The following is a 15,906-nucleotide window of genomic DNA, read 5'->3' on the forward strand; positions in this document are numbered from 1 at the left end:
TACGTGGGTTTCAATACAAAGATGTATCATGAACCATAAAATAATAATCATCATCATCATCTTAGCCTTATCCAGCTATGAACGATTCCTTATACTTATTTGATACTCCGGCAAGATGTGACAGATGATACACGTTCACTTAAAATTTTCATATGATTTAGTCGGTCTAATTTACGTTGTTAAATGCAACATGCACAATTTTTTAGTGGCTGTGTATCAAGCGTCATCGTACATTGGAGTATCAAATAATTGCACATCAAATTACGAAAGTGGCATGCATATGCATGCATCAGACACCGACCGCCCAAATCAAGCGTCCCAACTTTAGATTGGCCATAACAAGAAAATGAGGGATCGACACCAATGGGCTGATTGGTGGACATGTAATGGACGGTTTAAATGAAAATTAGTCCACCACATTCAACAAACAATGACCATCAATCAGAAGTTGGAATCGTTCGATCAATCTTCAAGTTGGTCTCACCATTTGGACGGTTTGGATTCATGCACGGATGGGCCACAGCATACAAAACAAATGTACAGCTAGAAAAAAAATGTTTTAACCGTCCGTTTTTCTTTGTACAATGTGGCCCACCCAAAAAATGAAATGACCTCATTTTCGAAACAAAAGATCCGAGCACTGTTTTCAACCAGATGGAAAGCTAAGATCTGTCACACACATGATCTTAAGGTTTGGACGGGTGTGATGACACTCATCCGAGTCGACTCGGACTCGGTAGGACCCAATCCAGTTTCACTCATGAGTCACCCTCAACTCAGGCGAGTTGGGCCGAGTCGCCAAATCTTCTAACCATGGCACACGTGTTCCATATTAACACGTGCGCGTGTGTAGGATTAGCCATCCTCATTCACACATCTATCAAACACTACATACGGTCACACAATCATTCACAACATCCGGCCGTCCATTGTTATGGCAGGTTTTGTCCAATAAAAGCTCAGAACAAAGCTTATTCTTCACATACGGTGGTGAAGAGAGGGACCATAGTAGGGCCCACCTGGGTAAAACTGTTGGATGTGATTATAGTATTCCCCACTCTGGTTAAGATCCACCCCTAGCTTGGATTGATCATAGCCGTTCAAATTATAATCGGGTTGCTGGTGTGTATGCTGAAAACCCAACTGCGTCGCCGGCCCAGCAATTTCAGTCCGTCCGTTTGCATTTCCAAAGCAGCTAAAATTACTACAAAATTTTAAAAAATAAAAAATAAAAAATCAACGGTTGGATGAATTCTGACATATGACAGGATCTTAAGATTTTAATAGTGATCCGATGCATCCTAAAAGAAACGTACCGTCGAGATTGTGCGATGTTGGGATCGTTGCGTACTCTCGCATTTAGCATATGATTCTCAGGTAACCAAGTGAAGCGTTGTGCCTGCAGATATCACGGTTTGAGGATTCAGTCTCTCCACCTGCAGCACACGTGCTGGATATTCAACGGTGCATAAGGTCGATGCACTCATTAGGTGGGCCACGTGTACGTCGAATGTAAACTTTGGCAAAATGGTGGTGGGCCACTGATCCGTGGACCAGACTGTTTTTTGCATATGCCCGTGATGTTTCACACACTTGCCAAGTTGGCATGTGTGTGCGTAACTGTGTATGGTACAGCCGCCCATATATTCTTCCACGTGAGCCAATGGGGTACGTGTGTAGAAGATCCAAGCCATCCATCAGGTGGGCCCCGATGGGAAGATGCCCCGGTCTAAAATCAATATGGTTAGCACGTCGGTTGGATTCTAGTGTACGAAACAAATGGACGGATTAGAAAACTTGATTTAGTCTTCCATTTCTTGTTATACACTGTGACCCACTTGACAAGCAGGCTGGGCTGGATTTGCTGCAGGGCATGTAGATGGTGGGGCCCACCTGATGGATGGTTCAGATGTTCTAAAATTTGGCATTACAGAAACTTCTTCAATCCAAACCATCCATATTTTGTATGGCATTGATAGGATGGAAAAGTACTTTCCATTTTGAATTTTCCATCACAAAAAATGGGAGAACCTATTGGACGGTCCTAATCGATGGTTGGGCTACCCACGTGAGCAGGGCCATCTTGTACAAAACTCAGGCTGTTGGGCCATCATGTACGCCACTTGGCGTAAAAGCCACTTGCAAATTGTTTTAGACCGTCCAATGTCGTTGCCCGTGTGGGCCCACCTGATACTTTGAAAAAAACCAGAGTTTTTAGTCAGACGATCTACACAGTGGGTCCCACCTGATACACAATCGGATATGTATCACACGTGTGGCTGAATGCGTGTGGGGCTAGCAACCTTCAACGTAACAAACCAAAGTTCAAGAATTTGAAGTGGCTTACCTGCAAGGCAGACAATGACTTATGCGTGCGTTTCTCAGCCAAGTGTACCTGTTTAGAAGAGGGCGATTTATACAAGAATGCATATTTCAAGCATCTAACTATTTTTTATCTGATGATCAATCCGAGCCGTTGGATCTGAGCAGATAAATCTAAGCATTGAAATCACCTTTAAAAATAAAATAAAATAAATCGTGAGCAACATGAACGTTTACATGCCTGGCTCATAAATAAGCCCTATCCACTTATCAGGTGGACCATAGTGCCACCGTTGCATGTGGAAAATTGTCAGTTAAAAGAGGGTATTAGCAAGAGCCTATATTCAACAACACATATGGCCCACCTGATAAGTGGACCAGCCTGTCCTTTGTGACTGTGTATCTTTCACATCGGGTTCCACCTGGTGCATGTGCCGGATATCTCGCTCATGTCAAAAGACTCGGTGACTCAGACCGTCTTGTTCAACCCGGAGTCAGGACTCACCCGAGTCACCTTGGTAAATCAGATCAGGTGCTTCAACTTTCTTCTTATTCCACTTGCTGAGTTTGGCTTGGCTGTGGTATATGTGGTACTTGAATATATATACACACACACACACATATTTATACACCCGGGCACAAAGTTTAGTAAGCATATTGACAATGTAACATGTGGGGGTACTTGAAGATATATGATGACACAGGGTATAATTCATGAGAGTATATATTAACACACGTGGGTTGCTTGAAAATGGATGGTGACATATGTTGTATATGCAATGGATGTAATATGTGGCGGGTGCTTAATGACGAAACATGTAAACATATATAAGACGTTAAAATATGAAGTATATGTAGGATACTGGAAAATAGATGACAGAATATGTGACATATGGAGTAGTAAATAAATCACTTGGTTTGCTTTCTAGTATAAAAATGAAAATTGAAGTTTTCATTCTTGAAATAAAGGTGAGTTATTTTATAGTCTAGGGGCATGTGATACTTAACATACATGAATGCACTCGGAATTATGGGCATGGTGAACATTAAAATAAAACTGTTTAAATTGTTAAGCCCTTTGTGACCAAATCACAGTCCCAAAATTAGATTGACCGAACAATTTAGCCTTTAATCCAAAGTAATAAAAAAAAACTTCAGAGAAATGCATCCCTACTCTTTTGTCTCATTTACATACATGATGCACTAAAAAATAGAATAAACTCATTTTTTTAATTGGCAACTAAAGATAGCCATTTGGTATTTCTCAAATCGAATAAAGTACAGGTTGAAATGAGCCAAGCTATAGCTTAAATATGGACTTTGGATGGCCCAAGTTTTAAAAGAGCCAGGGTTGTTTGGATGCAAACAAATTCATGTACTACGTGTGCTCATTTTTCATTAAGTATAATGTAACAACTAGTATGTACTAATGGATAGTCTACTCTTAACCTAAAAAGTGTTGAATTTTTTTTTAAATCATTTTTTACTCTCGTGTGAAAAACTATCCTTATTCATTTTATGTTTTAAAAGATTTTGATTGTTGAGTTCATCACTGAGTTAACTTAACCTTTCGAATTAAATTGCAAGGGTTCAGGCCCACATACAGTGAGTGCACCTTTAGGACCGGGTCATAGTTATTGTACCATAGAAGTCGATTGCTCTGGAAACTTGTTGTATTTGGGATGTTGTCCAATGGGAGTAAAGTCGATTTCAAGTCACTGACTTACGTCATGTCTCGACTCAACTTTATAACTCTTCTATCTCATTTCTTTTATTTTCTTTTTAATTTTCGGTTTTAATAATCTATTTGATTCAACCAAATATACTAATAATTTTAAAATCGAATTTGTTGAATTAAATAGACTATGGCTATTATAACTGTTAATGATTCCATCGAGTTATTCAAAATTAAACAGTTTGTTGGACAACACTTTAAATAGTGAAAAGCGTAGTTCATGTTTGCATCGACCACCCTTAAAGTTTCATACATATTATCTGGATAATTTACTATAAATTCAGCAAATCAAACTAAAGTCATAAATGAAAATAATTGTATAAATTGGATTCTAAAGTTTTTGTCCAATGAATTATATGTTTCTTACGAGTCTGCCAAAGACATTTGGACTCCGTTAGAAAAGAAGTACGTTCTAGAAGATGCAGGTGCTAAGAAACATTCAATCGTCAATTTTCTTAACTATAAAATGAAAGATGATAAACCTGTCACAAATTAGATTTATAATTTTTAAAATCTAATTCATGAATTGTCGTAAAAAAAAATTAAGTTGGATGAAGTATTTTTGTCAAGAGTACTGATAAAAAAGCTACCGCCCTCCTAAAAATAATATAAGGACAAAACGAAACATAAAAAGATCGGTGTCTTGTTAGAAACTACACTCGTACACATACGGATAGAAGATACTAATAGAAACATATATTAAAGTGTGTGTGTGTGTGTGTGTGTGTGTATATATATATATATATATATATATATATATATATATATATATAAAAGATAATATATATATAAAAGATAAATTAAAAGATGAATGTTATGAGATCAAGTTAGGAAAACAATAAGAAGAAAAATAAGAAATACAATAATTATGTAAAACTTAGACATTATGCCGATAAATGTAAGCCTAAAAATAAAAATACAAGCAATTAGTTGAAGAAAAAAGAAAACTTATATAATTATAGAAATCTAGGGTATTACATTAAAACCCCTATATTTAAGAAAAACAAAGATAAGTCTCAAAAAAATCTTGTGGAAGTTAGCAATAAGTCTGACATGATATTAGTTGTGGTGTCAAAAGTCTTTTTTTTAAAAAAAAAAAAACAACTTAGAGTGAATGCTACATACTTATTCAAATCGGCACATATGCAAAGATCATAACATATCTACCTCCTACCAAGCATCAGGAGATGATGAACAAATATTCATTGAGTAATGCTCAAACTTCTCCAGTTGTAGGGAAAGGGAAAGTACTTTTAAAACTTACTTATTGAAAGACTCTTATGTTGAATGATGTCCTACATGTGCCTGACATTAAAAGAAACTTGGTCTCTAGTTTGCTCCTCAGTAAGGCTGGTGTAAAGTTAGTATTTGATTTAGGCAAGCTTGTAATAATTAAAAATGAAATTTTTATGGGCAAGGGATACTGTAGTGTTGGATTATTCATTATAAATATATCTAATGATAATAATAAGACATCTAATTCTATTTATATCGTTGAACCTTTTTTATCAATGACATAGCATATTAGGTCATGTGAATACAACATTTTTAAAGAAAATAAAAATGGTAGGTTTATTACCTAATATATCAAATGAAGAATTTGATAAATTTGAAATGTGCATAGAATCACAATTCAGTAGAAAATCCTTTAAAAAAGTAGAATGATCCTTTGTTATATTAGTTGATACATAATAACTTGGATGATTTTAAAAATCAAATATCTAGAGATAGAAAAATATATTACATAAACTTTTGTAAATGATTACTCCATATTCACTAAAGTATATCTGTTAATAAACAAATATGAAGCTTTAAAAGCTTACTAATTATAAAACTGAGGTTGAAAATCAATTAAATATAAAGATTAAAAGACTTAAAACAGATAAAGAATGAGAGTATAAATCTTCCCAGTTTAGAGAATTGTGTGAAAATAGTAGGATGGTTCATTAAACTATAACTCTCTAAATACCATAATAGAACAGAATAACATATCGTAATAATAAAATTCTTAAGGAAATGATGAATATTATGTTAAATAATTCAGGTTTACCCGAAAATATGTAGGGAGTAGCAACTATGTCAGCTTGTCATATCCTAAATACGATTCATTTTAAGTCTTATGAACAAATATCATACGAACTTTGGAAAAATCATGTTCCTACTTATAAATATCTTAAAGTATGGGAGTGTTTTGCCAAAGTATAATTACCCAAAATTAAGAAAAGAAAACTAGGTCGTAAAACAAATGACTGTGCATTTTAGGCTACACAAAAAATAATGCAGCTTATAGATTTCTATTGGATAATATTCTGTATTTTAATATAATAATAAAAGCTAGAGATGCAGAGTTTATTGAGAACATATTCCATATGAAATTTAAGTTTATACCAATAGAAGAAGTTAATGAATCAGATATCACATATATCTGTAAAGATGTTGAGGTGGTAGAAGAACTATAACCAAGAAAATCTGTAGTATGAAGTTTAAGTATATATGTATATAATCATAGAAAAGAGTATTAGAATGCCTTATTTAAAATTCGGATATACCTAAAAGACATTATGGCCTATCATTTACATTATAGTGGTTATTCTGTTGTATTACAAGGATACAATGATACTAACTGGATCACTAATTCAAATGAAACAAAATTTACTAGTGGATATATATGTCTTCACTTTCGGTGGAGAAATCTCTTAAAAGTCTACCAAGCAAATATGTATCACTCAATCAATTATGAAATTCAAGTTTATTGCCTTAGAATATGTTGGATTAAATGTTGAGGGACTTAAAAATCTCTTAGCTAATGTGTCATTGTGGCCAAAGCCTGTATCATTCGTATCTATTCATTGTTATTGTCAAGTGGCTATAACAAAGGCAAAAGGCAAATTATATAATGGAAAGCGCAGACATATTAGACTCAAATATAATATAGTAAAATAAATATTGGGTGATGGAGTCATAACTATTGACTTTGTGAGGTCAGAAAAGAATTTGGTAGAGCCTCTGATCAAAGGATTATCTAAAATATTACTCAATGGTACATTGAAGAGAATGAAGCTGAGCCTAATATATGACTTACCAGTGTCAGCAACCCAACTTATACAAGTAGAAATCCCATGAGATAAGTTCAGTGAGTAAACAACATGACACAAGGTAGACAATTGCGCTAATGTAAAAAAGTGTAATGTCTCGAAAAAATCTGTACAAAGACCCGAGTACCACCTCAGGCAGAAGTCACTGAGGACCGAATCTTTGAGAAATTAGACAAAAAACTAATTAAGTACTAACCTGAATTAATCGGCGAATTAGATCGAACCACTTTCTATACGAACTGCAAAACCTCAAACTATTAGAATCACTAACCTAACATCTCCTAAAAACCTAGGATCAGTCTCAAAACCCAGTTGCTCTAGGAGCGCATTGAAACTCCATATCGAAACTGGACCGTGCATCAAAAGTCTGATGATTGCGAAACTATAAGGTTATGATCGCCTTACTGAGCTTGATAACCATCGCGAGAATCAAGTCCAAATAGTATCTAAAAATGCACAACTTGAGCTTGGAGCGAAGTGTGTGAGAAACATGAATATTATTTAGAAAATAAACTCAAACTTAAGTGAATTGGGTCGTTCGTTTACGGGCCAAATTTAAGGTTTCAGACCGTCAGATTCCGACCCAACTACACCCTTGTATCAGGAAAATTTTTCTGCACCCATTGGTATACTTGTGGCCCTAATCAAGTGACGATGACTGTTAAAACGGGTCCTCCACGATCGATCCACTAATCCGATCAGATTGAAATCTTAATCTGGCATAAATCCATTATTAGGGAACTTTCTCCAGACCGTATGCGAGCAATGGACCTCCAAATGAGCTTCATTGACCTGAAACAGACGCCTTTTCACTATAGCTTAAGTATACCATGACCCTGAGGGCATTGACATCACTTTTGGGCCTATATAAAGACCTTAACCCACCCTCTCTCATTCCATACGAAATTTCCTAACCCTAGGAGAGAGGAGAGAAAAGAGGAGAAAAAAGTGAGGAGAAGAGAGAAAGTTCAGGAGATCGTTATTGCGATTCATTCCCACTGCTCCTCATGTTGAATCACCACCCCACCATCGTTACACCATCGATTCCATATACGATTTGGGTAAGAAATCCTAACCCTAATCTCGTTTTAGGAATCCAAATAGAGGAATCGGTGAAATAGCTAACATATTTTATGATTTAGGTAGTCGTTGTGTCGTAAACAAAGGTGTGGTGTACGAACGGAGTTCGTAACAAGCATACCGACGAAAGGTTCAAACTATAAGCGTGTAGGTTATGGTTTTCAAGGCTTTCAATGTTAGCAATGATTTATGTCTGACTTGATTGCTGCCATATGATCTTAGTTATGACATTTTCAATATATCATGTATGTGTAAACTAAGTTGTATATTAAAATGCATTCCATGTATTTATTGAAATATTTGAATGAACAGGAAATTATGATTTATGTTACCCATTATTATTAATATAGGATTCATGTTTGTTGTACGTATGACAACTCCTATGTGAAAGGATTTGCCATAATATGTGTTATAACTAATTTATTACATGTATGTTTTGATGTGTAGTCTAAGTGTTTGATAAAACGTCTGATTGAGAAATTGTTTGTTGAAATGTAATTAATGAGGGTGTTAAGATAGGATTCTCAATTACCTTATCTATAGTTACAGTTTCTTTCATGTAATCTATTTTGCTACTACGTGATTTATGGATGAAATGCCTATGTATGATAACATGTGCAATATGGTTGTTAACATGCCCGAATGAGAATTGTATTTGAATTAGTTGTTAAATGCTGTTTCACTATCATATATGAATGCCTATTGTATTTGAGTATGATTGAGACTACTACGTAGTCCAAGCAATCGGTAATGGTTTTCGATTGAGTGGCCGAACTAACCTCGCCACAATAGATACGTTCGATGAATCCGAGTTGTATAGTGATTATCGGCAGTGACTAGGCCACGAGGAGTGCATATGTGCTTCATGTTGATTAATTTATCGTGCGCCCGTACCAATTGAACTTGTCAAGTAATCCGATTGGTCTAATGTGTGTTTACCATGTATGGATGCTCCTACTTGAATCTAAGGTATTACTTACAAATGTAAAGTCCGTTTAACCTTGGTACTACAATTCGCTAAGACTCATGAGCCGGACATGATGGTATGGGATACCGTGGTCGAGCTGTTGGCCTACGCTGGGGTGACGAGCCTCCCCATAGTGACCAGTAAGTAACTCAAAACTCGTGAGTCGAAGACGGTGGTATGGAACACTGTATTTGAGCTGTCGACCTATTTTAAGGTGACAAACCTTTCCGTAGTAACCTTGAGTATAAAATAAGCCTACGCTAAGGTGACGAGCCTTCCGTAGCGACCTGAACTTGCCTATCCACTGCTTTTCAAATTAGGAGTGATATTGCCCTATAACTTGCCTATCGTATGTGATTTAATAAGATTGACGACCCTAGATGGATTATTGTTTAGGTAAATGATAAAAAGGGAGTACCTTAGCTTCCCGAATCTGCTATATGAATAAGCTTAATCAAGAACTCGGCTAACACGTGCATGCACCACATTACATGTGCTTTGGCGAGGAAGTGCACGGTGAGATTAGCATGTGCGACCGTGAGATGGTGTCACTGAGGGAGTGCAGGCAAGGGCATGCATCATTATAACATATCATCTTTGCATTAACAAGAGTACTTAAGACATGATTATTGTACTGCTTTATCATTACTGCTTGACTGAATTGATAACATGTTAACCTTTTTCTTATAGTACCACTGAGTTGATCACTCACTCCCACTCTGGGACGGTGTTTTAAAACACCAACCAGACTCTATTTTAGCTGCAAATGATGGTGAGGCTTATGAAGCGGAGCCTGACTTCTACGACGATGAGGATGAGTTCTCCTATATGCAACTATCAGGTGGGTCTATGTAAACTATGTGCTGATCAACAGGACTACAGGGATACGAATTAGTTGGACATTACACTTTGTCATTTTGTTATTTGGAACAAATATGTATATATTCAGCTTAATGACATGATCATACTTTGGGAATTTATAACCACTTATATACTTTATATATCTATTATAGACTTCTGCTCGTTTAACTTAATTCTCTCTGGAGTATGATATGATGTTTTAGTATAATCTCACTCATGTTTAATGCACTAATATGGACAACATTTAATCATCATTATCTATATTGCATAAATGATTCGTTGGAACTCGGGAGTTGAGTTTCTACTCGACCCTCGATTTTCGGGCCATTAGAAAAAGTCATTTTTATGGTGTAGCAATGTGAGCAACAACATAAAATTATGAGTTTTTGGAACTCTTAAAAATCTATATCCATATATTTAGTGGTGTATACAGTTATTGTATATACTTAATGGAATTCACCTATATAGGTGTGGAGGTAAAGGCCACTTCCTATGATAATCTAAACGAATTTTCTAGGACATTCATAAAATTCAAGTAATGGTGCATAGCTGAAAAGCATCGAACAACAGAATCACTTGCAAAAGAAGAATTGCATAAGTGGTATGTACTTGCAATTTACACCAAAATGATTCAAGTTCAAGACTATGATGTCGCCTGGTTCCCGTAAATATATCTTGCTTACTCTAACGTCAGTTCAAGTCTACAGTGACACCGACACCATTACATAACTATTCTACATTAACTTGAAAACTTTTGATTTTGAAACATATAGGGAATTTTTGCATTTTATTTCAATATATATATATATATATATATATATATAATTTTATGTTTTCTTATGAAAAACTTTTCTTGTTCCTTTTCTATTTTAACTTAGTATTTTTGGGTTAAACTACAAGTTGTTCGAGTCCACGTACAGTAAGTGCATTGTTAGGACTGAGTCATAGTCATTATATCCTGGAGGTCGATTACTCTGAAAACTTGTTACACTTGGGACGTTGTTTAAAGGGAGCAAATTCGATTATTCATTATTTAGTGGTCCATGTATTAGACTGTCCAGATCCATCTTGACTATGACTATGGACCGAGTCATAGTCATTATATCCTGGAGGTCGAGTCCACTCACGTCATGCCTCAATTCAACTCTATAAGTTTTCTACCTCATTTCTTTTATTTTCTTTTTAGTTTTCAATTTTAATAGTCTACTTGATTCAACCAAATATACCAACAAAAAATTGAATATATTATGCATGCTAAAGTATCACGAGGTCTATTAAGAACATGATACTCTACACCATCCATCCATTTTGGAAGCACATTTTAGGTCATGAGCACAAAATTAAAGTATATTCAAAGCTCAAGTGAACCACACCCTAAGAAACGATGGGAATAATGACATCCATTATTAAAACCTTCCTAAGGCTTACGATGATGCTTATTTATCATCCAACATGTCAGTAAGGTCACATACACACGGATGAAGGGAAAACACTAATATCAACTTGATCCAAAACTTTTGTGGTCTCGAAGAAGTTTTCAACAATGAACATCATTATCCTCACTCTCCTATGATGTGGTCCACTTGAGCTTTGGATATGCTTCAATTTTGGGCTTATGTCCTATAATGAGCTGGTAAAAAGAAGGATGGCGTGGATAAGTCACATATATCACAATGTGGCCCACAATGTTCACTCAGTACACAATTTACTTTATTTAATTTAAGCATCCACATGTGTCATCATCAATCTTTACACACACACTACATATGTGTCATATATATATATATATATATATATATATATATATATATATATATATATATATATATATATCAATCAGTGTGTATATTCACTATTATATTACACTATCTATATTAAGCATTTCACATGTTCCGAGACTTTAACGTCTGAGGTGCTTGACTGATACAGAACAGTACCTGAGTCCCAGAAGTGCTTAGTTTCACATGTTCTAAGACTTAAATATTCGGGCATGCTTAACTAATACGGTGCAGTACTTGAATATCGGCATTCTATAGTAAATATAAGACGTCTTACTATGCATGACAAGAACAAGATAGCATATACAGGACACAACTTTAAATGCATCCAAACAGCCTCTAAAAGTCAATCTTAACAGGGCCTTCATCATCAGGCCCAAGCCTACAGGTGGGCCTCAATAGAAAATTTTGAAAATCCTAAGTTTGACCTGAACCATTCATCAGTGAGGCCAGAAGACTTGATTGGGCCATACCTTTCGCTTCTGAAGACGATTTATGGATTCCACCAGAGTCTCCTCCATTAATTGAATCTGGGCCAGGTCTTCCACTTCTTCTGGTTTGGTCCAGTAGCTGCAAAAGGCCCACAAACCATCAGATATTCCAGTGTAACCAATTGTTGTGAGACTACCAGTTAGCAAATGGCATCAAGCCTAACTCATTAGATTATAGAATGTAACGGTAATCTAGACCGTCAATTTGATATGTCACCTCATCGATGTGCCCATGGTTAGAGAAATTAGTGGTAATTGGCCGTTTCTAACCATTGGATCTGCAGAAGTTTTTCTGGGCCATTGACAACCCATAAAGGTTCATTGGATTGAATAATGATGAAATTCTAATCCATACAAATTTTGGGTTTTCTCATCCAAGAGGTGGTCCTTGTATTAGACTGTCCAGATCCATCTTGATTAGTACCCATTAGCACCAAAAACTATAAAAAATAATAATAATAAGGGGGAAAAACAGCATGATTTCAGATTCAATTTCATGCCACCCAAACGGCTCAGATTAGTTCTAAATGTGGCTGCCCCAACAATATATATCCTTCAAAATACCAATCCGGGTATGTCCAAACGCTACCCAAAATATAAAACCGTTCCAATGCAATTGAATGTAGTGAAATAAAAATAAAAAACCTCAATTTACGGTTCTTTTCTTGAATCTGTGCTTGCAGTAGCTTCTGTTGATTATGTAGATCCTGCATAGATCAGTGAAAGTGCTAATTAAGTTTTATGGTCGACTTTTGTGGGGCCCACATTTGTCCAATCACAGCTCAACTACATCAAGCCACTCATAAGGTGGGCCACATGCATACATCAAACATAAACAATTGGCCAACACTCGTCTAATAGTCTATTTCTTTCAACAGTGGCTTGATTTTTGGGCAAGGACAACATACAATGCAGCCCACCCAATGGACAGATTGGATCTGGACATGTGGGCCACATGGCTTGTGGGGTCCAGTGTAGTTGGGCCAAGATCGACAATACCTCAATCTTTTTTCTCCTGCAGAAATTAGCAACCAAACATCAAGACATGATTAGAATACACTTAATTGATTTTATACATTGAATTATCATTAAGCATTTCAAGAAAGAAATATCTACCCATCACCCAAAAGCCTTTGCACGTCGACATTGTGATCGAGCTTTCTGAATATTTTCTTCAATACCTACCGTCGGATTAGATCGGTCACAATCACATCGTAGGAGAAGAGTCGTCCTTTTGCAATGGCTACTCACGATGGTAGGTTTCCAAATCTCACGTGAGATCCCGATCGTTCATCTGGTGTGCCCCACCATGATTGTGCCATGGCCCAACAATCAGCTTGGTAATTGGATCATCAAATAAGCCCATGTTTGACCCACACACAATGAACAAGGCAACCTGGTTTCCGGGCCACAGGACAAAAACAGCATGGCCCACCAGACAATGGCCAGTAACTTGTACACATTTCCACAGAGAGTAGCCATAGCAGGGTTCAACGACTCAAAATCAGGAAAGAAAACTAATAAAAGGATCAAATCCGATCTTACATCAATGACCTCCAGTTTCCTGTAAAATGCAAGTTCAGAAAAAAGAGTTTCAAAATTAGACAACCATCAGTTTAATCTAATAAGGGCACATTTGGATGCTCAATCGAAATGAATTACAATAAAAGGAAATGACCCAAGTTGGGGTGACACCATTTTAATTCATAATGATGATTGAGCCCCAAGTTAGTAATTTCCTCTTTATTGAATTGAGTTATCATGATGATTCATTTCAATTGAGCATCCAAACGCACCCAAAACAAATTTCGCAGTCCTTATAAATAATATTGAGTTCAAACCTTTTTGATCTTTCGTGCAGTGGCACCATCGAAAATCTTTCTAGGACCCCATCCAATTCACTGAAAAATAAAAAGAAAGAAAGAAAAGAATAACATGGTTAATCCTCCATCTGAGATCCAAACCGCATATTAGTCATTTGATTTCATATTTATCTCAATGGAACTAATCTTATATGCAAAATCAATCAAAAGGATGATCTACTTAATCAATTTCAATAAAATATAGTTCACAACTCAATGCCCAATGAGTTAACTCATCCAAGTTCCGAGTCGATAGATGAGATTTTCAACATTGATATAAATAGCATAAAAATGATTAGCAATTTACCAATATGATTTTTTTCTAAGCGTGGAAACAGGTTTTTAGAATCCTAGTAATTGTCGTTACCAACGATACCAACGGTAACGGAATTAACGCCCAAAGCGTTACCTTATGTATGACTATGTACATGTAGACGTGGGCCGCCTCAAGCTTCCCGGCCCCGAATGCATGGATTGTCGCCTTGAGCTTCCCCAAATGCATGGATGATTGTAATCGAATGATCCAAGGTTATGGGCATTCCCTCATTCCACGTTGAAAATCACATTTTATAATCCACAAAAAAATGTAACAATAGAGGAAAAACAAAACCCAATTAGGAAATGGAATTAAGTCCATATTGACATTAGACCTTTGGGAGCAACTAATCACCATCAACATAGATCAATCTCATGAAATCTTAACCGTCGAAGATTTCCTGGCCTAGTGATAAACAATCGCCATCGAAAGAAGAAATCAACAAAAAATGAAATATGACCATTGGGCCACTTTAATCCATCAAGTTGAATTTGGATCTAATAACCTTGCAATAACACACATTCAATGGTTACTATTTTAGAAACAAGAAGCGATTCATTTATTTATTTAGAAGATAGGGCAGGATTTTATTACTTCCAATGGGCCAATAGCACAAGAACATAGAGAGAACAAAGAGCAGAGAGAACTTAGAACAATATAGTAGGCTCGCAACATGGAAAATAAATCAAACAATATAGTAGGATCGCGACATGGAAAATAAATCAAAACCTTCAAAAATAAGGATTTGAATTTACTTGCTCGCTCCAACACACATCGTCGGCCTTCCGCTGGGAGAGAACATAACGAGAGCAATATCGATGTCGCACAGGATCGATAGCTCCATTGCCTTCTTGGTAAGGCCCAGCTTGCGCTTTGAGTAAGTGATCTGGCGAGCAGTGAGGGTCTCCAGCCGCTGGATTTTGAGCTTGACTCTACCCATCTTCAGTACTACTTGAGACTACAGAAACCTTATTTTTCTTCTCAGTTTGTGTTTTGGGGGGATTGGCCAGCCAAACGAGAACACCCGACACTATGGCAAAGGGTTGTGAATTTAAAGGAGATTTCAGGCAATGGGAAGCCTTTCTGAGATTTCTTGCAATGATATCGAAACACAAACCCAAGTGTCAATATGCCTAGATTCTCTCCTATCTCCTCACACGCCTACCTCTCTCTCTCTCTCTCTCTCTCTCTCTCTCTCATACAAATACATGTAAGAGATGTGCATTGCTGCTCTAACTATCTAAAATTGCTCCTGGCCGTTCATCAGGGGACCTTACATCTCTCTCTCTCTCTTGAAGGGGAGGTGTGGTTGGTATAGTTGTAATTTGGGGGGAAGGTTGAGGGAAGATTTGAAGGCTAGATTCGACGTTCCAAATGAATTTCAGCTCACCTGACCCTG

At 36.5% G+C, this 15,906-nt stretch overlaps 1 protein-coding gene across 1 annotated transcript; it reads right to left on the reverse strand.

The window, feature by feature from the left end:
* Positions 1–675: 675 nt before the first annotated feature.
* LOC131252176 (agamous-like MADS-box protein AGL65) lies at positions 676–15,658 on the reverse strand. Its single transcript, XM_058253041.1, has 10 exons — positions 15,263–15,658; positions 14,171–14,230; positions 13,875–13,893; positions 13,446–13,510; positions 13,329–13,344; positions 12,975–13,036; positions 12,312–12,408; positions 2,348–2,395; positions 1,317–1,399; positions 676–1,195 (listed from the first exon to the last, which is right to left on the reverse strand). Exons 1-10 carry the CDS (start codon positions 15,445–15,447, stop codon positions 979–981), a joined length of 852 nt encoding a protein of 283 aa, XP_058109024.1. The 5' UTR covers positions 15,448–15,658; the 3' UTR covers positions 676–978.
* Between the last annotated feature and the right edge of the window lie 248 nt (positions 15,659–15,906).

This window comes from Magnolia sinica, chromosome 7, assembly GCF_029962835.1.
Source record: "Magnolia sinica isolate HGM2019 chromosome 7, MsV1, whole genome shotgun sequence".
Classification (NCBI taxonomy): Eukaryota; Viridiplantae; Streptophyta; class Magnoliopsida; order Magnoliales; family Magnoliaceae; genus Magnolia; species Magnolia sinica.

Excerpts from the sequence above, each read along its gene's own strand:
- LOC131252176 (XM_058253041.1), bottom strand. The coding sequence starts at position 15,447 with ATGGGTAGAGTCAAGCTCAAAATCCAGCGGCTGGAGACCCTCACTGCT. Across the intron at positions 12,409-12,974 it reads GAAAAGAACCGTAAATTGAG|CTACTGGACCAAACCAGAAG; the intron begins GTTTTTTATTTT and ends GGCCTTTTGCAG. Across the intron at positions 1,196-1,316 it reads AACATCGCACAATCTCGACG|CTGCTTTGGAAATGCAAACG; the intron begins GTACGTTTCTTT and ends TAGTAATTTTAG.